General features: G+C 40.9%; 1 protein-coding gene across 1 annotated transcript in view; it reads right to left on the bottom strand.

Annotated features, from left to right (window-relative positions):
• Positions 1–19,755, bottom strand: part of COIL (coilin) — a 410,595-nt gene extending 390,840 nt beyond the window's left edge. The window contains exons 1-2 of the mRNA XM_044068096.1: positions 19,411–19,755; positions 11,178–12,444 (exon numbers count right to left, since the gene is read on the bottom strand). Of these exons, the coding sequence (XP_043924031.1) occupies positions 11,178–12,444; positions 19,411–19,673 (1,530 nt within the window). The 5' untranslated portion in view covers positions 19,674–19,755. The remainder of the gene's footprint in view (positions 1–11,177; positions 12,445–19,410) is intronic.
• Between the last annotated feature and the right edge of the window lie 2,632 nt (positions 19,756–22,387).

The following is a 22,387-nucleotide window of genomic DNA, read 5'->3' as shown; positions in this document are numbered from 1 at the left end:
ATTATACCATACCACAAAAATGCTCACTTGTCTGTTTCATACTGATACCACAACCATTCAGAAAAAGCTTTAAGGAATACAAGGGAAATTCAGATGAAAGTATGACCGAATATTTTGCACACAATCAGAACTTAATTTTCACACATGGGTTGGTAGATGCAAGATCACCACATATGAAATGTTTACGGATCTATTAGTCAGAGAAAATGTTTTTAGCACTATGTCTGAATACATGAAGATTAGGCTGACATAACAGGAATACATCACTGCTAAGGAGACGGGGAGGAAATGGGACCTTCACCTTGGTAGCAGAATTTCAGTGCATGGGGGAAGCAGGACCCAACAATGCACACAGATATAGGGGAATCCATGAGAGCAAATCCATGGGGTCAGGTACACACCCAGGTTTTGGGTTAGGGGCCCCAAGTGTAACCAAATGGGAAATAGGGGGTCTCACTGTCCATACGGTTGGGGAAGCATCATGCAAGACAATCAACCCACCACTGTCATAGTGCTTACGTACAGCTGTTTTGTCTCCAATCACAAAAGATCTGCATCCTATCATGGTAGAAGGGAAGGAGGCCACTGACGAAAGTGACACAGCCTCAGACATAACCACAGTCAAACCTGCAATGGTCAAACACTGCACACCTGGGCAGTCGACTCATAACTGTCGACAGTCTATCTGGAAAATGAAGTGCAGCAAGGTGACAGGCAGGTGGCTATATCTGGCAACACTACTGCTGATGTCCACATAGTGAATGGACTCATAGTACAGCACCTTATGTGCATGTTATTACACGCCGCCTAGCACAGAGAAACTCATGGAGAAAGCAGTAGGGGGACACCCAGGCAGAGCTCACATATCAATCTGGGGGTGGGGACACAACTACTTCAGAAGGGGAGCTGTTCAGTGAGCCATGATCTGAACCATGACAGCTGAAAAGTACTGGCTTCTTTTGGAGGGCAACACTTCTAAGGGAAAGGGCAAGTCGTGTAGTCAGCCAGTAGCAGAGACATCACTGGTAGACTATATAATACTTCCTTTGGAAGGGGAGCCAAGGATTGCCAATAAACAGGAGTTCAGGCAGACTCAGCTCTCAAAGTCCTGTTTAAAAAAGGGGGAGTTAAGGAGTTGTCAAGGAGGTTCCAAATATTCAAAGGCAGAGGTAGTTCATATCAATGGGACAAGGACCACTATAAGGAATGGACCTATGAAAGACAGACACAAGGATAAGTAATCCAGCAGCTGGTAGTATCCATGGCCTACTGACTGGCACTTTTGGTCATAGCCCATGATATTCATTTTGAAGGGCACAGAGCATGCAAAATATGTACTGCCCTGGGACTGCAAAGGATGCAGGGTACAGCAGGACCTGTACAGAGTACCAAAAGTCTGGCAGGGCTGGAGACAAATTGAAGGCTGCTTTGATGCCTTTGGCTGTTATGGAGGCACAGTTTTAGAGGACAGCTATGGATAATGCGAGACCTCCAAGTTCCACAGGTAAGAAACATGTTGGTAGTGATGGATTAGGTCACCCAGTACCCAGAAGCACAGTCTTCCATCAATCCATAGAAAGCAGAAAATATGTTGCTAGAAAAATCTACTCTGTGGAAACTGTCTAGTGAATTACTGATGGATTAAGGTGTCAACTTTGTGTCGTACCTGCTGACATGTTGACAAAAGAACTATGGTGTAAAAAGCATCTGAATACTACCAGTTACCATCTACAGGAAAAATGGTCTAGTGGAGACGTTTAACTCTACACTGAAGACCAAGTTAAGGGCATTTGCAGACCAGTTCATTAGGAAAAAAGAAACCTCTGCCTCATTTTCTCTTTGCATTAAGGGAGGTATCCCAGGAATCCAATGTTGCGGGGTATGTCCTAAATTTCAGGAACAAGCTTATGGAGCTCATAGGGAAGGGCCATGTGCAATTAGCCAAATCACAACAGCAGCAAATGGCACAGTATGACAGCATAGCTATAGCAAGAAAGCATTCTGTAGGGCAAGAGGTGAGGATATCCTGGGACTCTCAAACTGCAGACATCTGGGAATACCTGTTCACCACTGTAAAAAAGGAGAGAGATCTCAACTACATGAAAAAGTTGGCAGGCAGATGACCAGTACACAAACTCTTCCATAATAACATGATAAAGTGCTATCGTAAACGAGAAGCCTGACACTTCTGTATCTGCAGAATTGCAGAAGGAGCCAGAGGGGGATTTGGAGGTACACTTCCTCAGTGATGTTCAATCTAATATCTCTGTGGATGGAGGTACCCTAATCTCAAGCCAGGTTCAGGAAATCAAAGCAATACTGCAGGAATCTGGGATATGTTTAGTGGTAGGCCAACCTGGTGGAGCACCACATAGGCACAGGACCTCAGCAACCCATCACAATCTTCTTTCAATGTGCCTGAAAGCAGAGTTAGACAAACTCAAGAGAACAGCTGAAGGACATGCTGAATCTGAGAGTGATCTAGGAGTCCAACAGTCCCTGGGCCTCACCAGTGGTGCTGGTGGCAAAGAATGACATCAGAACCCAGTTGTGTGTGGACTATATGATTAGTCACACAGAAAGAGAGTCTTGCCTCATGCCCAGGACAAATGAAGCCTTGGAGCAGCTGGGTGGGGCTATAACTAGTATTTACCTGACAAAGGGTTACGGACAGGTAACCTTAATAAAAAAGCTAGGGTACTGTTTAGGACCCCATTTCTTTTGCATGAATTTACTGAAACACCTTGGCACCTTTCCACAGTCTGCTAGATCACATCCTAGCAGGAACAGGAGATTATACCTTTGCTTATCTGGAGAATATTGCCACCTACAGTTGGCTGTTGGTGGAAAGCTTCGCTGTGTAAGAACTTACCATAACAATAAATGTCCTTCACTTCTCTGTTGCACTATTCTTTACATTAGGGAGTTGCCTGTCCAGGCATCCCGATGTCAGCCAGTACACCAAAGTCTTTTACTACTGTTGGGTGCATGGTATGCCTCACATAGGCAACTGACGTAAGCCATAAAAATGATGCAAGCGTGCACCATCTTCAGAACTAAAGCCCCAGATGGAGAGTACAAGGAAGTCAGTCCATCCATCCAAAAACAGAAGGAAGTGGGGAAGGAGGGTGGGACAGAATACTGCAACAGAGAAGAGAAGGACATCTAGCATTATGGCTAAATTCTTACACAACTAATCTAGGTCCTTCTATTATCTGTTGCAGTATTCTTTACATGAGGGAGAATACCAAAGCTCATGCCAAAAGGGAGATAAAGGTGTCTGACCAATTTTCCAGGAAGGAATGAAGGACGGCTCTGGCAAACCGAGCCCCGGCTTTAGAAATGGAATCCAGCTTATAACGTTTGGTAAATGTGTGAACAGAGGTCCAGGTAACAGCTTCCAGAATAGAGTTGTGTCTAGCCCTACAAGGAAGGTATCAGAGGACACTGCTCTTTTAGAGTCAGCTTTGATCAAACAGGGAAGGTTTTTTTTCATGGTAGTCATAGCAAAAGGAAAAGGATTTGGAAATCCAGTTCAAGATTGTCTGTTTGGATATAGGCAATCCCAGCACCCTGGGGTGAAAAGACAAAAATAGCTGGTCAGACTTCCTAATAGGTTGAGTTGTTTATGCACGTCAAGTGTGTGTAGAATCCTCTCACTACTGGTTTTGAGGAAGAGGGGGAAAAAGGTTGGCAAATGAGTGGCCTGGATTAAGTACAACTCATTAACCACTCTGGGCATAAAGGAGGGGTTGGTGTGAAGGGAAACCCTGTGTTTGTGGAAGACCAAGAAGGGGAAAGAAGCCATCAGGGCCTGGAGCTCAAAAAGCCATCTGGCAGAAGTAACAGCTAGCAGGACGACAGCTTTCCAGATGCAATGTTTTAAGGAGCTAGAGGAAGCTGTCTCGAAGGGCGTGACGCTCAGTTTCTCTAAATCAAAGGTAAGATCGGGGGACAGGTCTCATGTGGGGGTGTAATGTGGAGGATGCCTTTTAAGAACCATTTAGCCTCAAATCTGGAAGCTAAAGTAGGAGACAGAAGCAGATGAATGTGCTTTTATAAAAGAATAAGCTAAGCCAGCAATGAGCAATTCACACAGGTACGAAAGAACCATAGGGAGATCCACTGTTAGTGGGTCCAGGTTTCTAGAAAGACACCAATACAAAACCTCTTCCATTTGGAGAGGTAAGATTTCCTTGTATTGGGTTTCCTGTCCTCCTACAGGACTTTAAGCACATCCTCAAAGAATAGGTGTCTAAAGGGTATTAGGGCTCCATCACCCACAGGGTCAGTTGAAGAGTTTCCAGGTGTGGGTGGATAAGGGAGCCCATGATTTGTGTGAGTAAGTCCACTCCGTGAGGTAACTTGTGATGACTGCCCTTGGCTAGATGCAGGGAAGGGGAAGCCAATGCTGTCATGGCCAACAGGGAGTGACCAGCAAGATTTTTTGTCCATCCTGCTGAATCTTCAGCAGGACGTTCGGAATCAGTGGAAGAGGAGGGAATGCATATAGAAACTTCCACTTCCAAAAGGCAGACACAGCGTCCACTTTCCTTGCCACAGGGTGAGGTTCTCTGGCACAGAATTTTGGAAGTTGCTTGTTCAGAGGGGAGGTAAACAAGTCTGAGGAATACCCCACCAGTGGGCTATGTCCAGGAACACATCCCTGTAAAGCATCCATTCACAGGCCTGTGTCATGACCTGCTCAGTGTGTCTGCCAAAGAGTTTTGTTTGGAAGGAATGCAGACAACTTGTAGGGAGACCTCAAGTTGGTGTGCAAGTTCCCAAACCTGTATGGCTAGTCTGCACAGGAGGTAGAATCATGTCCTCCCTGCTTGTTTATATAACCACAGAATGGTCATATCTGTATAGATCCTCAGCTGTCCTGGACAGAGGAGGGACCAGAAGGACTGAATTGCTACGATCAATGCCTTCATCTCTTTTACACCAATTTGGTCCTTTACCTGTAATGGTGTCCATTGGGCTTGAACAGTATGAGGGCCCAGTGCCGACCTCCAACCTGTATCCATATCATGTTTGTACAGGTCCTGAGTCAAGGACAATGGGTGAATGGGGAGCTCTGGGTTGATGGACATCTGTTGTATCCACCATAGAAGCTCTTTCTTTAAGAAAGGAAAGAGTGGGATTGGAAATTCTAGGGGATGGGCATGTGCCCATAATGACTTCAGGAACCAATGAAACTTCCTCAACCTTGCTGACAACTGTATCTCTAAGATCTGACAGAACTCTAGCCTTTTGGGGGGGGGGGGCACTATCATTTTGTCAGTTTGGAATGTGCACCTCAGAAAAACATGATCTTGAGATAGAGAAAACGGTAGATTTTCTGAAGTTGATAGTGAAGCATTTGAGTGGGATGGCCATGGCTAAAGTGACGTTCCTCAACAGCTCCTCTGGGGAGTCTGGCTTGAACAGGAGGTCACCCAGGTAAGGGAAGATATGAATGCCCTGGAGTCTGCAGAAAACGACCAATGGCACTAAAGATTTTGTGAAAACTCTTGGGACTGTATAGAGGCCAAATGGCAAGGCTGAGAACTGAAAGTGCCAGGATCCCACAAAGAAATGTACAAATTTCCTGGGATGAACAGGAATATTTATATAGGCATCTTTGATGTCTTCAGATGCCAGAAAGGCTTGAGGGAGGATCAGAGGAAACAATGTCTGAAGGGTGAGCATTTTGAAAGAGGGTACCTTTAGGAAGGTGTTGAGGAAAGGCTGGTCTAAGATGGGTCTCCATGGGCCTTCCTTTCTGGGAACTAGGAACATGCAAGAGTAGAAGCCTGTTACCTTTTGGGTTGTGGGAACTGACTACCATTTCCCATTATAACAGGTCTGCCAATACCTGGGAAAAGAGAGAAATCCGATCTCCAGGAAGTTGTGGGATACCCCTGAAAGCAGGCATTGTGTGGTAAGCCATAAAGTATCTGTTTTATGACATACAGGACTCAAGCATCTTGAGTTATGGATTCCCAGACGAGGATGGAAAGGGACAGGTGTAGGCGTAGGGAGAGAGGGGTAATGGGAGGGAGTCTTGAGGAGGCAGGAAGAACCTTCAGTACCAGGAATGGGCTGCTTAGCAGTGTGTGAAGCAGAGATAGCTAAGAAATGAGATTTCTTGCTCCTGTTGGAGGGTTTAGGTTGGGTGGACTGGGACTGCCTGCAGACGAAGGCCCGTTTAGAAGAGTAGTTCCTGTGAAATTTAGGAACTGGAGAGACCAGAATGTGTTTGAGGTATTTTAGTTCCTTGACTCTTTTCCTGCAGTGATTTGAGGTGGTCAGCTGAGGATTTACCAAATAAGGCCAAGTTGTCAAGGGGAGCATCTATGAGCTTCGCCTTGATGTCCTCGGGTAGGGGCTGAAGCCTCAACCAGGCAAATCTTCTCTGTGCTGATGCAGTTCTGAAAATAACCTAAACGGCATCATAGATGCATTTAACAGAGTGTCGGGCCACCTGAAAGGATGTAGCAATTAGGGAAGAGGCTAAGGCTTTATTTTCGGAGTCTGGCAAGTCAGATACAATTTTAGATAAGTATTCCATGGAATTCATGTCACAGTTAAGTCATATGGGTTTGGTAATTCAAGCCCTGAAGACCAAGGTAGGTGTACATTTTCTTCCCTAACCTCTCTCACTGCCTACTGTCTTTTGTCTGAGGGGAGAAGGGAAGTGGAAGGAAGGGATCTTGAGGCTTTAGCAGAGTCTACAGAGATAACAGACAGGTCCGCTACAGGGGCCTTAAATAGAAAATTACAGTCTTGAGGCACTTTATAAATATCTGTCAAGCTGTTTAGGGATCAGAGGTCGGGAGTCAGGGTGTAGGGATGTGGAAGCAAAAGCCTCCAGAAAAGCATGGACAAGCAGAGGCATTGTTGAGGGGCTGTGGGGTCTTCACCCGAAGGAGACTGTAATACCTTTTTTGTACACCTCATACATCTGTGAACTGTTCCATTTAAAATGTTCCCATTCTGGTAGACCCTTCAAAAAAAAAAAAAAAAAAAAAAAGAGAGAGATTCCTCCATAGGGGAGTCCATCCCATTAGTGTCTTCCTCAGGGGAAGCATATTCTAAAGAAGGCGTTTGTGAGGAATAAGCTAAGGAATCACTGTCCTCAGAGAATAATCTTCCTCTGAAGTAGGTTGTTGCCTGACCCTTTTTTGATGGAAAGTAAACTAGGAGGAGGAAGGGACCCGGAGGTAGGCCTCAAGACCATCCCTGGGCAAAATTTTGATACTCTGAAGGTCTTGCAGAGGTGAGGAATGTTTTGTTTTCTTCTTTTTCTTAGCAGGATTGTCTATCCAGTGTAAAGTAGGGGGACCCGACAGGCCTGAGCACAGAGTCCACATCTTCACTTACTACGATGTGCGATTCCCCTTGGGCCTTCCGACAGAATGAGCCTTAGTTTCCCTTGGACATCAGTGCCTGATGTCTGTGAGGCCTCCCCTGACATGCTAGCGTCCAGCTCTAAGGCAGCCTGTTAAACTGACTTGGCCTGTGGTTCAGATCAGTAGCACAGCGTGCCTCCGGACCATCATGCACCTCAGGAGAAATGTCCATGGGGTGGGGCCAGCTTCAGCTTCGGGCCCATGTCTTTCGGCCTTTGAATTGGTAGGCTCAGTTGTCGGGCCAGAGGAACCCTCCATTGTGCTTTTGGCCAGAATTTTCAGGCACTGGTTTTATAAGTATATGGTGAGAGACTAAAGACAGCTATGATGGGTCTTGAGGGATGAATGACTGGAAGATAAAACAGTTTTTATGGTCTTGGTGGGGCCCCAAGACAAAAAAGGCACAGAGTCACTACCCTTGTGTGGGATTTGTCTTCCACAATCACACCAACAAAAGACAAGTTTCCCCAATGAGGCACTTATCTTAATGGAAGGTGCGATTCTGGCAGCAGAGCGACATCTAGGACTGGCGATCCAACTGGTGGCAAAAGTTCTGGGGACGGTGCACATGTACATCACTTTTATGGCCTACATCAGACAGTTGCCTATGTGAGACATACCACACACCCAACAGCAGTAAAGACTTTGGCATACTGGCAGACATCGGGACGCCTGGGCAGGCGACTCCCTCATGTAAAGAATACAACAGATGAACTTATTGTTTGTTCCACATGTCTGAGGGGTGTTGGGCTGACTGCAAAGGGCAGGGCTGACTAGCAAGGCTAACAAGTATCAGGAGGTATAGCAGAGATATTTATCTGGTTCACAGAGTGGGTGGTGGAAAGATTAGGGCAGAAACTACCAAGTCTGTGGCTTTTCAGGCATGGTGCACCCCTACAACACAAAACAGGTACAATCATTCTTAAAGACAACAGGATACTAAAGAAAACGTATTCCTCAATATACATAAGGCTGCCTGGATACCAGACAGAAAGCAGGCATTTCTGAAGCTCAAGAATGCTCTTAGTGGACCCTACTGTATTAACTAGTCACAGACAGTAAAGAATTAACTGTACATGTAGCTGCTTCTAACTGTGGGGCGAGGGCTGAAGGATTAACTATACACGTAGCTGCTTCTAACTGTGGGGTGGGGGCTGTACTAAGCCAGAGTTCCTTAAGAGGAAAGAGAGTGAGCATGTGTATGCGGATCTGGCGACTTCAACTCAGGGAGGACATTATGCAACCACAGATAAGTGTCTGGGTATAACCTGGGCTCTACAGAAATACATTACCTGTATTGCAGAAAATACACTGTTACAGACCACAGCCCTTTAAAATGTCTACAAAGAACAAGTTAGATGGACTTGTCTTGCAGTCCTATAACATGACTATCTAACATAGATGTGGTAAGGACAAACAGTAATGCATACAGGTTATATCAGAAAACGTAAGGAGTAATGTACCACAAGGCTAAACTCATTTCTCAAGCTTTGTTACTTGAGAGATGCCTCCAGAAGACTTGCTTGAAGTTCTTAAGAGGTGAAACTTGTGAAGTTAGTCTAAAACGAAAAGCAATTGTGAAGCTGGGGTAAAGTCCAGTTAAAAATAATATATTTTTTCTTCTCTAGTATTCATCTCCAACTAGAGTATTAATTCTCATTTCTTATGAACGCATATTTTTTGAAGGGAACAAAGACTGTCTCTGAAGTGTGTTGAATCTCCCGACTTCCTGTCTCCTACTGTTAATGTAACAAAAATAAAAAAACTAACGGTATTCCTTTTGACGTACAACTGTGGGGATCTACTTCAAACCTTTGAAACCCCACATCAAAGACAGGATCGTAGAGACAAGAATATCGAAATCCCATTTCAGCTAACCACCAAAACAATGAAGACCTTCCCAAGGTAAGTAACCGGTTGTGCAAGACAGTGAACTTTTCCCTTTTCCTAACTGTAGTGCAATCTCAGAGTTAGTATATTTAGTTAAGGATGGTTGTGGGAGGCATAGCCCCCCACCTGGGTGGGTTAGGGATGGGGCAAGTTAGGTTTTGTTTCTTTTTGGATAAGTGCTTATTTACCCTGGTAAGATCTTCATTGTTATGGTGGTTCACTGAAATGAGATTTCAACATTCTCATTTCGAAGATCATGTCTTCAAGGATGTCGGATTTTGACGATATAAAGTAGACCCAACTGTGGATATGCTTAATGATGTGCATATTGCTAAGATGCACTGTGGATTCAGGATTCAAAAGAAGCAGGCATGTATGTGTATGGACAACCTTCCAATAATTAAGATAAGTAAAAACTGTTTTTACTATTTGCTCGTTGTAGTAACTGGACAAGGACCTCATGGACAATGGAGCCAGAAAAAAAAAAATTGTGCAACTGTGTATGTTATGTAAAGAGGTGACAGATGCAGTCTTGTCAAGTCCATGTGATCATCCATATGGAAAATCTATTCTATTTATCTAACTTTTACTTAGGACTGGTATTTATGAAATAAGCTCTAGCCAAGGAACTTCAGATATCTGGAGCTAGGCTTTTTTTCTTTTTAATTTTATATATATTACACATATTTATATATATATATATATATATATATATATATATATATATATACATATATATACATACATATATATATATATACACACACACACACACACACACACACACACACACATATATGCATCATGTTTAATTTTACTGTAGTTTATTTTTTTATTTGCGTGCCATTCTACATACATACAAATCTGTACTTGCACTATTTCTCTATTACTGTATATTCATTTACTACTTCTCTCTTGTGGTTGCTATTTTTATGCACTGGTACTTATCTGGGAAGTGGATAATCATTATCTATTCTGTTGGTTAACAGGTAGTGTGGCACAAGTCTCTGATATTCCAACTACCAATGAAAGAAATATCAGCTGTTTAGTTGTAAAAAGCAGCACTCACTAAAATCTGCTAGGACCCCAGCAAACTACATCTTGCTTTAAAGTCACACGACTACTAATTCCACGTTAGTTAAAATGCATTTTTAGCCTTCTTCACCATTTCTCTACTATTCCCCTTCTCATACTAACACCATCCCTTCCTTCCACACACCCACCACGACATCTGTCCCAGATTCTGTTCCAACAGCTACCATAACTTCGCCTTTGGACTCTACACACAGATCAGTTTTATTTGTTGCTATGACTACCTTTTGACAGTATCCATAGACTTCTATACCAACTGAGTAACAGCTGCCAGGGTGCCAATAAAATCCCAAAAACTGCACACAATTTTGACGGTAAATATGACAATTATCTCCACAAAACTAAAAAAAAAAATCACAAACAGGTGCATCTAATTAAGTGCTGTGCAAACAGTTGCGCTCTGCCAAATTTGGAACACAATGAAAAATGGGGCAATGGGGGATGGGTGAGGTTTGACAGGGTCCATTTTAGCACAACAGTGCAAGGAGAGTGAAAGGGAATGCACTATAAAAGACCCATCTGAAAGTATTGGAAAAAGTCACCTTCTAAATTTCTTTATTAATACGAAAAGTTTAAATTACAAAAGCAAAACATGTTTTATGGCTGTATTGCAAGTACAGCCAAATCTAGTATGACAGTTACCCTGATAATGATAAAGCTCCCAGCAAATTCAGCAGTTAAGAAAGTGATATTATTTTACTTAGAAATTCATTTAGATCTTCATAATTTTGACTGTCATTTTTTAAATTTAATGAAACTTCTGTTAATGTTGAAAGAGCAAAGAAGCACACTGCTCACCTGAGTAACAAAAGAGCCACTTATTGTATTTTCCTGTTTTTGCTGCTGTTTTCTATTATAGTCAAAATAAAACTGACTGCCCCTGCCCTCTGCTCGTCCCCTGCCTCCTACTTGAGGTCCACGACCTCTAGGACCTCTCCAAACAATACCTTCACCTCTACCACGACCCCTTCCAACATTTAAGGAGGTTTCCCTTTCCTGGCCTCTAACACCAGCAACAAAGGGGCTTTTACCATTTTCTGCTTTAGTTCTAGTTGTTTCTGTGGGAGGCTTTGGTTTCTTTATGACCAGTTCGTCAGAACTTGAACTGGAAGAGGCAGGGGAAATCTGTGCATTTCTAGTTGCAGTACAAATGTCAGTTTGTGAAGAGGGAGCCTGCTCAGGATTTCCATGTGCAATAATTTTAGATCCAGAAAGATAAAGTCCATCACTTGATACAGGCAACTTATTTGAAACCGTGTTTTCAGAACCACTGCTGGAGCTGCTGGCATCTGAAGCTGTAGGGGAATTTGTAACTGTCCTTCCTGCACATGCAGACATTGGAAGAGTCAACTCCAAACCTTTTTTGGCAGTCTCAGAAGAGGAACTTGCCACTTTTGACTCTGTTAAAGCTACAAACTTTTTATTTTTTCCAGACGATCCCTCGTCACTGCTGTCCTCAGTAGTACTAGAAGAATCACCAGGTTCCCGAGTCACTTTCTTACTGCCTTCTGCTCTTCTCTTAGGTGCCTTATTTCCAGAACTATTTGATTCTGTTCTTTTACGAGCCTTACTTCCAGAACTATTTGATTCTGTTCTTTTAGGAGCCTTACTTCCAGAACTATTATTTGATTCTGTTCTTTTGGGAGCCTTACTTCCAGAACTACTGCTTGATTCTGGATATTTGCCTTTCTCTGGACCAGACTTTGCTGGCAAGGATTCCTTTTCTCGTTTCTTTTTGTCTTTGTTTATCTCAACATTGGTAATTTTACATATATTGGTCTTTTCTGATGTTTGGGTACTGTCAGTATTTTCAATGCTACTTTCAATTTTGTCTTTATTCTTTTTACGTTTTTTTGAAGATCTTGCTGAAGGCAGTTCAGTTCCAGACCTCTCATCTGCATTAGATACACTTTCATCCCGTTTCCTTTTCTTTTTCTTCTTGTGCTGTGGAATATTTCCTTCAGACAGATCATCTTCTACTGACGAATATCTATTCCTCGTCTTATCTTTTTTCACAGCATGATACAAGCCATTCAGTATGGGTGCAGTTTCTTCCAATTTAACTCTGCCAAAGAAAATTAGATATTAAAATATTTTGTTACGACATGCAAAAATCATCACTCATGCATTTAACTTACAAAATTGCCACAGACCCTTTCCATTTTTCAAGGTCCTTGATCCTTCCACAGGAACTCTGAAGCACAGGGCTTGACAAAGAATATATAAATATATTTTGCACAAAAAAATAAGAACACATGAAGGTCAGCAATGTAAACAGTAAATCAACTGCCCTACAGTAAAAAGGCACAAAATAAAACAAATAAAAACCTTAATACTGTTGGTCACATCTGATAAAAGAATAAACCACATAAATGACAATGACTAGGAGATAACGCCCAAATATCTGTAGGTTTCTGTATGCAGAAATAAGTTCAATGTTTTTTTTTATTCTTCAAAAAGATGCTACTTCTGGTAATTCTTTAAGCACATTAGAAATCAAGTTTCAGACTTGAAGGCCTTAACTAAAAAAGCTTTAGAGGCCCACTTTGGGGAGGGATGTGGAATGCTTTAGGCTCTTGTGATGCGTGCTTTGGCCTTCACAACTTTTATACTAAAAAAGATTTAAACATTTTAACCAATTAAAAGGTTAATCAATTTAGAAATCAGTCTTTTCCAACAAAAGAGAATTGTGCACGGATACTGCCTGCAAAATGCAACCGCAATAATGAAATTGGTTGATGTCACAGCAATAACAGGTGCTGCGTTATCAATGACTCGCAACAGTGGCCTTTAATTTTTTTTTTTCAGTAAGAAGGCTTAATGCACAAACAATGAAATGGTAGGCATGAGGCACATTACAGCAAGGGATCAATGCACATAACCGTGTAGAGGTCAGTACAGATTATGCACTAACATTTATATATATTCCAATATGGTCACCATCAAGGCTAAAGATGTGCCAGGTACCAGTTGGCACAATAAACCTTTCCTGAAGGTCAAGCAGCAGATTTCTTTTTTTCCTTTTGGCATAAACATATATTCACAGCTAATGCAGCTGCAGGCAAAATTATCCAAGGCTGCTTGATAAGATACAGTTACTAATTGTGTTTGATAGAGAAAGAACGAATACGCCCTAGGTTAAAGATGACAGCACTTAAGAATTTGCTTCCATTTCTCCTTTCTTCACACACTTAAGGTACACCTTATCTAATGCAATGTATCTACAAGTTTACATGATCAGTAATCCACTATACAGGCTCTGTTAAACTGGCAAGCACTGTAATACATCGACTAACTCTATATAAAGCCATTGCTGTAAGTTTAGCATGCTTTACTGAACCAAAGGCTTCTGTTAATTCTATGAAGCTTGTACCTTTCAATTCCCCATTAAATCAAAGCTCTCTGAACAAATGACACTTGTAGGTAAATGACAGCAGAGGTGTTCTGGTACTATGGCACTTTTTAAAGTTATGCTGAAGACAATTTGCCAGGTGATATGCTCTTTTACCAGATAACAGGTGGTTGTACTATGAACCCTTACTAACTTTATGTCGATAGTCATTTAACAGGCAGTGCTTCTCCAGTGCTTCTCCAACAGTAAGGAAAAATAGAAATAAAACTGGTATTGGCAAGAAAACACAAGCTTTCAGACCACGGTTGTCCGTTTACTGCTGCTTCTTTTTAAAATGGCTAAACTGCAGTCTCTTGTGAAGCCTGAATTTGTACTACTTTGACTCATCTCCCATCTCCCTTCACACCTAACTTTCCTAGCTGTCAAAGTGCTATGGGTAATTTGAGCTGTTATCTACTGTGATTGACAGGTTATTGCAGTAGACTTGACTCGTGTACCGTTTTCCTTGTTCTAGCCTTTACTTTTTGTATGATTAGGGGAAGGACCAGGGAGCTGTGACATCACAGCATGGGTGGGTTTTTAGGACGGCAGTGGTGATGTCAGTTTGGGGAGGGAAATGGCCAGAAAACTAACTGTATCCAGTGACCCTGATGACATCAGTGAATTTGAGACCTTTCCGGGGCAGGACAAAAGTTTTTTGAAATTGAAACCAACACAGTACAACAACGTACTGTTCTAGTGGAGAAAAATGGTCAATTTGAAATATTTTAATTGCTGTATTGTTGTTTATTTATAGCAGGGACAGTAAAGACGGAGAAAAAAAGAAAGAAGTTAAGCATTTAATAATAGAATCCCATTGTTGTCCTTCAACTGTGTATGCAGTGAGGATGGGATCATGGGCATGCCCATTCTGCAGGGTGGGGAGGGGACCACTCAGGACATAGAGCATAGGTGTTTTTCTAGTCACCACCAGGAAAAATCAATCATATGCTTGCTGCCTAGGGTCGAGAGGGTCAACTTGCTAATGGTAGCAGGAGGGACAGACAGGATCTGAAACTCATTTTATGACCCACCCACAGGGTGTGTTACGACAGTGCTAGAAAGATGATACACATCTATAGCAGTTAGACACTGATACAAGTTTTGTGATCTCCTCACAAGCAAAGGGTCCTGGAAGCAGCACGGAGTCAGATGCGAATTGAAAACGTGCAAGAAATTATCGACTGAAATTAATTGTGATAGTGCTGTTTGTTTCATTGTCCTATGATTGTACGCTACAGCAGCAGACAAAATAAAAATACTTAAACACACAAACATATGAAGTCCCCTTTCCTTGATGTGCAGAACCCCCCCCCCCCCCAAAAAAGTAAAACTTTTGGTAGAATGCTTAATGTAAGCAAAATAACAAATGGAAAGCAATAATAATGTAATCCAAACGAACATGTAAATATAGCAACTCAGATGGGTAATCTCCAAGTGTAGTACCTCACAGTCAGTTCTGCGCTGCTTTGGGCGTGGCTTAACTGATTGGCAGGGGAAAGAGTATGAGTGACAGCCATGCTAATTAACACAGACGAAAAACATAACATTAAGTACCGTCCCACGCATATGAAACCACACAAATAAAACGGTCCCATAACATTATAACACGGTCAAATCAAACAGAATAGCCACAAAAATAATAAAGTGGTCCCAGTCACACGTTTGACTGTAACATAATAAACACACGCAAATCAAACAGAATAGCCACAACAATAATAAAGTCACACATTTGAATGTAACATAATAAGCATAATCACACCTGTTTGATACACCCCTCAGTGCTACAAAAAATATGATTAACTGCTGCCGGTTTAATTCTAACATGCCCATCAACAGAATAAAAGGGTAGTACTTAAACCTGCTTTTACACATTACTAACATTATTATCACCTTCTAAATCTCCGGACAGCACAATGCAGTCCCTAGCTATAAAAAGGATGGATGCCATTGCAAACCTCTTCGGTAATTTCAGCTTAAACTACACGGACGTCACCAAAATTAATAGAATGGATGACAGCTACCTGTCCTGCATGACATCTCTGCTGTCTGCCACTGGCTTCCTCCAGTCAGTTGGCATTGTGGACAAGAAGACATGCTGCCACCTATCCAGGACCACCTTTCCATAACAGCAGGCTGCCCCTGGATACCCTGATCAAAATCCTCTACCGGTGGTCAAGAAAGCTACCCATCTGCAGACTTGCAGAGCACTTGGCAGTCTCCAGCAACTCCCTGCTGGACTGGTATCAGTTTCGACGGGATGTCTGCAGCTGGAAACTTCTGCAGGACCCGATGCTGCTGCGTGGCCCAAGTAAGGAGGTTCAGATCGATGAATGCCCGCTTGCGAAAGCGAAATATAACCGCAGTCGAGTCTTGGCCAAAATGGACCGTTGGGTATTTGGCATATACGACTGCACTCTGAAAAGTGGGTACCTGACCTTCGTCGCCAAAAGGGATGCAGCTACTTTAATCCCAATTATCAAACAGCATGTCTTACTGGGGACAGTGATAGTGTCTGATGAATGGGCTGCATACAGGGGCATTCCTGAATTCTCCGGGATGAAGTACACCCACCTTACTGTAAACCACAATAAGAATTTTGCTGACCCTCAGACTGGCGCACATACAAATGCTGTTGAGGGCATGTGGTCCCAATGCAAGAAGCAACTGAGGCAGACAAATGGGACTCTCAGGCATATGGTGGACAGCCACTTAGATGTGTTTGTGTGGCATGAGAAATACAGCAAGCAGGATGAAGATTTATTCCTGTGCCTACTTGGACATATGAAAGAGTACCAGGATTTGCATGAGCAGGAACTGGGTGGCCGTGCAAATGGTTGAAATTTTTGGCTGGAATTGAATAAGAAGACTGTTTGTGACTGCACCTTGTGAAGATAAAACTGACTTTACTATCGTACAGAGTTTTTACCAAAAGGGATGACAATTGTACAATGGTCGGTATGGTTTAAGTGCATACCGCTAATTTTAATGTCTGAGTTGCTATTTGCAATGGTTTTCATGAATAAAATTAATGGTACGATTCAAGGAATTCTGTGTGTGCATTGTTATGATTCGACTCATCTTTGTGATTACTTAAATACAGTGAATATTATAACTGACTACTACTGTACATAGACTATTGTCATCCCTCTTGGTAAAAACTGTGTTGCTATTTGCAATGGTTTTCATGAACAAAATTAACAGCATGATTGAAGGAATTCTTTGTGTGCATTGTTATGATTTGACTCATCTTTGTGATTACTTATATTATATGCTTTAGTTGTGTGCAAGTTGTGTGAATTCAATAGTTTTCTGACTGCTACGGCAGAAGCCAAATGAATATGCATGCCGGTGTGGGTTCCATGCGGCTAGAGGCGTGTTTGGGGCGCGATTTGCTACAGCGCATCCTGCGAGGTACTACACTTGGAGATTACCCTCAGATGCACTTAAGTGAGAAACAGAAATCACATTGTACCAACAGTCTGTTTTATGTGGCATTGCCCTTATGGTCACGCAAGTCACTATACAAGCTAGAAAACAACAAGTTCTACATTCCAAGACAGATGCAAAAACAACTTCAAAAGGTGGACATTTGAGGGCAGATTTGTAGATCATGTTTTTTTTTTTAGCCCCCCCCCCCACAAATATGGGAGACAAAGCTTTTCTCACCCTCTAAAAACATACATGCTGTTTACGGTTATATAACAGTGTAGTGCCTCGCAGGATGTGCAGTAGCAAACCCCGCCCCTGACCGCCCATAACTGCACTGACATATTCCGTTCCATTTCTGTGGAAACAAAACTTTTCAGCATAGGAAGTCAGACGATAATTAGAGGTGCAACCCTCTTACTTCAGAAAATGCACGCTAACTTGTATCTCAAAAGTATTCATATTTTAAAAGCATCCTAGATTATTATAACTGCACTAACATATTCCGTTCCAACTTCAGCATACAAAGTCAGCTTTGGGCGTGTCTGTCATGATTGACAGTTTTGACTGACAGCTGTAGTTGTCAACATGCCCTGCATCGGTATTGTAAACGTAACAGTAACAGCAAATAAGCTGTTTTCAATTTAACACAAACATATAAGTAGGGGGGTGCAGGGGGGTGTCCCCCCCTGCAATAACATTTATAAGACTGTTTTACGTTGTGTTTGTTTACCGTCCTTGTTTACAGTAATTATTTATTTAAAAGATATGGGGCATACCACATAATGAGGATAATACTCATGTTGCAAATGTTCATACAAAGCAAAAGGTAAAGTAAATATCTACTTTAACACAGTGTTGAGACATCTCAGAGTTGGTATATTTAAGTAGGGGGGTGCAGAGGGGCCTTCCCCCCTGCAAAACCATTTATAAAACTGTTTTGCGTTGTTTCTGTACAATTATTATTAATTATTAGTAATTATCGGGGCAGAATTTTCTTTATTTTTACATTGATTTACTGCTATAACTTCTTTTTACTTCTGTGTTGCATGTTCTGTGTCAATCATGTATGCCACACCCCAAGCTGTGCAGTACCGCCTGCGAGGCACTACACTGTTAGATAACCCTGTTTACTACTTGGGCTGCACAACTAAGAGTTTAGAAAGAAATACCCTAAAAATCATGTATATATCATAGAAATATTTCATGCTAGGACAGCATGCGGTGCAACAAACCCAGTTCACAGTGACTTAACCAGTATGACTTCCATTGTAGAAAAACCCAGTCTTCCAAATTTACAACAACCTAAGGCAACCTACACTACCGAAAAAGCCAGAATTAAAAAATTTCGTTATAAAACAGATGACTAAACCAAACAAATGAATGACTGTAAACAAATGTTAGTAATAAAATGCTGCTACTCTGGTCCGGTAACATCAGTTAGCAGTAACAGGTTGCATTTTCTTTCTATACTACAGAAAGTGGTGACTAAAACATTCTCAGATTTAAGCCAGCATGTTACTTTTCAAACTAACACTACAACAAAATTAATAGCGTACATTTTGCTTTCTACGATAGAATAGTTAAGTCCATGCACACATTTTATGTGCACCTTCATATCAGTTCTCAAGATACTCGAAACTAGAATGCAAGAACAGAACGGACAACGCGGAGTTGGATGAAAATAGGACCGCAAATATGCAAGCTTTACTATTAAGCCATGCAATTAGACAGCTAGAAGTGAGTCAGTGTATTTACTAATAAATATTTCAGGGACAATTAAGAAAACATATGGATCTGTCCCACACCGATTTGGGGGATTCATCTTTCTATAACGGTCATAAAATCAACAACCACAGCTTATTCAATATTCTTGGTTTGAACACGTGCACACAAAGTCGGTGTATGCAAAAATCACTCTGACACAGAACCATTTCACGCAACCACTATCAGCCCTCCAGAATCAAGGACACACGTTCCAACTCAGAGACACTGTTTACCATATTAGTACTATTAAATTCAAACAAAAGAGAATGTGAATTGGCATAATTTTTCTTGCTTGCATTTATTAAAAATGTAATCCACAAAGCAACATTTTCAGCCAGAGTCAGTTACAGCTGAGAGGCATGCATGCAACAAACTGAAATCACACCAAAATACACACACAGATGAGCATAGACAAATACATAACATCAAAATTTAGGGGCATACCGAATACTGTCGTTGTCTCTCACGATGTAAATATTTTCTTCGGGAAGCAAAAGGCATTCATCGATAAAAAGGTTTAAAAGTAAATTTCTACTAAACCCAAATCTTTGCCTGATGATACTAATTAAATCTGTAACTACTCTACATTTACTTAAATCTACAAACAACCAGCACATACGGCATTCCGGATTAAAAGGAGGAGGATAATCAAAGATTAGACGAATTCTTACAGCACTGCTTAAAAGAGAAGCCATCTTGGTTGTCATAAAAAAGCGACATGCTTTCTACCAAATGATACTCATGGGACAAACGCAAAAAGTGAATGAAAACGTACATAATCGATCAACAACGTGATTTTACGAATTCCCGCGATAACCAAAGAATTTTAGATAGCCGCGCCCACTCATCTTGCATTAGATTATAGAAAGTGCTTTGGAGAGTTGTTTTTCTGATAGAGGACTGTTTGTTTCATTTTTCTGAGATATTAGGTTGATGCCTTATCAGTAAAACCAGAAAGAGACAAATTTTGTCGGCGATTGTGTAGATTAGGACCCTCGTCAATTAATAAGGGGCACGTTGACCATACGTCTTAAACGTAGCTCTGTAAATCCAGAAGTAATCGGGGACACTTTCAAAATCTTAGTACTGTTAACATGTGACCGTAGCTCTCAACCAGTTAGGAACAAATCCAGAAGTAATCAGGGTCATTTTTGAAATATTACCACTATTAACTTGAGATATTGACATAATAAGAGAGCCATAAGTCTAATTACTATCATTATTTATTTGTTAAGTGCAGTTCACCACGTAACGTTTTCCCCAGCAGTCTCACCAGTTTGAGTCAAAGTCAGGGAGAGTTGAGAGGTATGCTTGAGACATTGGCAGAAGCAGATAATGTGACTCTATGTACATTTTCTGAAGCAAAAAAAAAAACTCTAATTTTTGTAATTTATTAAGTGCAATTTACCACTTTTTTCCAAGAGGGTGGTGTACAATTTGAGTCTCTTAGCATACCTCTCAACTGTCCCTGATTTTGACTCAATTTTTAGCTGTGTCTTTCTTAATCCCTCCTAAAACAGTTGACTTTTGGAGAAATGGTAGCAAATTACACTCAGTGTATAATGATAAAAATTTGAGTTATATACTTTTTTGTTACTCCAGAAAGCATATTTTATTTTACATTCTCTTACTCTGTCAATGTCTCGGGTTAATACTACCAATATCTTAAAAGAGTCCTCAATTACCTCCTGATTTGCCCATGACTGTTGAAATGTGTCCTTGATTTGTTGAGCTGTACCTCTTAGCACAAGAAATCTGGACAAAGACAAAATAATCAGGGGGCAAAGGCCCCAACATAGGAACACATTTTAAATATTTCCCTTCTAATTCTACAAAGTTGCTAAAATTAACATAATGTGTATTAGCATCCATTTACTGAAGGATGTTAGTCAATTGGTGGTGTGAATATTGGGTCTAGAGATTATTGTCACTGTTGATGTAACACCTTGACCCAGTGTACAACAGTGGGAAAAAGAGTGTTATGGATGAAGTCTGAAACTCAAATGTCTGTCATTATTTAGTGATTTCATTCCTTGACAATTAATTTACCAGAAACCCGAAATTTTAGGAGGAACGGACAAACAATATGAGGCAAAAAATTCTGACATTCTGCAAAAATCCAGACAATTGAAAGGTATGTCTTTTGAAACTTTTCAGTCATATTTTTTCTTTATGAAGAAGCAACTGAACAGGAAAGTAAAACTTTGACCCTTGTTGAACACAGAAACCCTGCATTCTCTGTGTCTGTTGCTATCTCTGGACCAACAAAGAGTTTCTGGATAGTTAAGAAGCAAATTTTTACCAAGATCAGTTTCTTCTTTCAACTAACAAATGACCATGAAGGCAATTTTTAACACTCAAAGCATACAAACATTCAATGTAATACAGATTATGACATTTTTGTCTCTGTTGACCAGGAAAGTCTAACTTGGCAAAGTCCATTTTTAGTGAATCCTGGGGGAAAAAAACTTGAGCAGACATTTTACAAACTCATGACAAAACCTTTTTAAGATGCATTAAATAATTCTTAAGACATCTGATAGAAATGGGTTCTGCAGTGACATAATACAAAGACAAACTAAGTATTTCTTCTGTGGTGACATTATGCATGATGTAAAATTCCAAACAAAACATTTAGTATGCAAACAATTTATGTGCAATATATCTGACAAGTGCACATTAGATATACCTTATCACTCATAGGTAAGGAGAGTTAAAGTATAGATGTTAAGAATAAATACAACTGATGTAAGTACTGAGTATGAAACAGTTGGTAGATAGATAACAGTTAAGACTAGAAGAGAGATAGAGATATTGTATAACAGATGAGTCAGGGATCATGGGATTAAGAATACTAGTGCACATACCATAAAATCTGTTTATAAGAGAGTGGAGGACAGTAGTTAAATAAGATGGAGAAGGTGGGAAGGTCAGAAAGAAACTAAAATGTAAAGTGAGGATTAAGATAGGAAGGTAATTGAGTAGGACTGGTAGAAAAGGTTTGTTGGGTTGCAAGAGATCGAGATTTTAAAGGGACTGGGAGCTGTGAGTTGTTAAAGGAAATGGAGTTACCCTGATGAAGAGCATGTGTAACCCAGTATTATACTAAGAAATGAACAGTCCTGGCTTCAGTCCCCCAAAAGGGTCAGAGTTTTTCTTTCCTGTTCATTTTTTATACCTTTATTAAATTATTACTTATGTCATAGGTAAACATAGAGTAACAGAAATGAAAATAAACCGTATTAACATTTTTTCAATTTAAATACATTACACATCACATATTATTTCTTTGTAATTTTCATCAGTCCAACGTTACATAAAATGCTGAATTCCTGCCTACCTTAAACCTCACTCATCCTCCTCCTGAACATTATTCTGCATTTATTGTTCCCACAGTTTCTATTAATTTCTTAATTTCTAT

Source organism: Protopterus annectens, chromosome 4.part0 (assembly GCF_019279795.1).
Source record: "Protopterus annectens isolate FY-2018-M chromosome 4.part0, PAN1.0, whole genome shotgun sequence".
In the NCBI taxonomy this organism is placed as follows: domain Eukaryota; kingdom Metazoa; phylum Chordata; order Ceratodontiformes; family Protopteridae; genus Protopterus; species Protopterus annectens.
The sequence above is the reverse complement of the archived record's forward strand: the minus strand, read 5'-3'. Positions and strand labels throughout refer to the sequence as shown.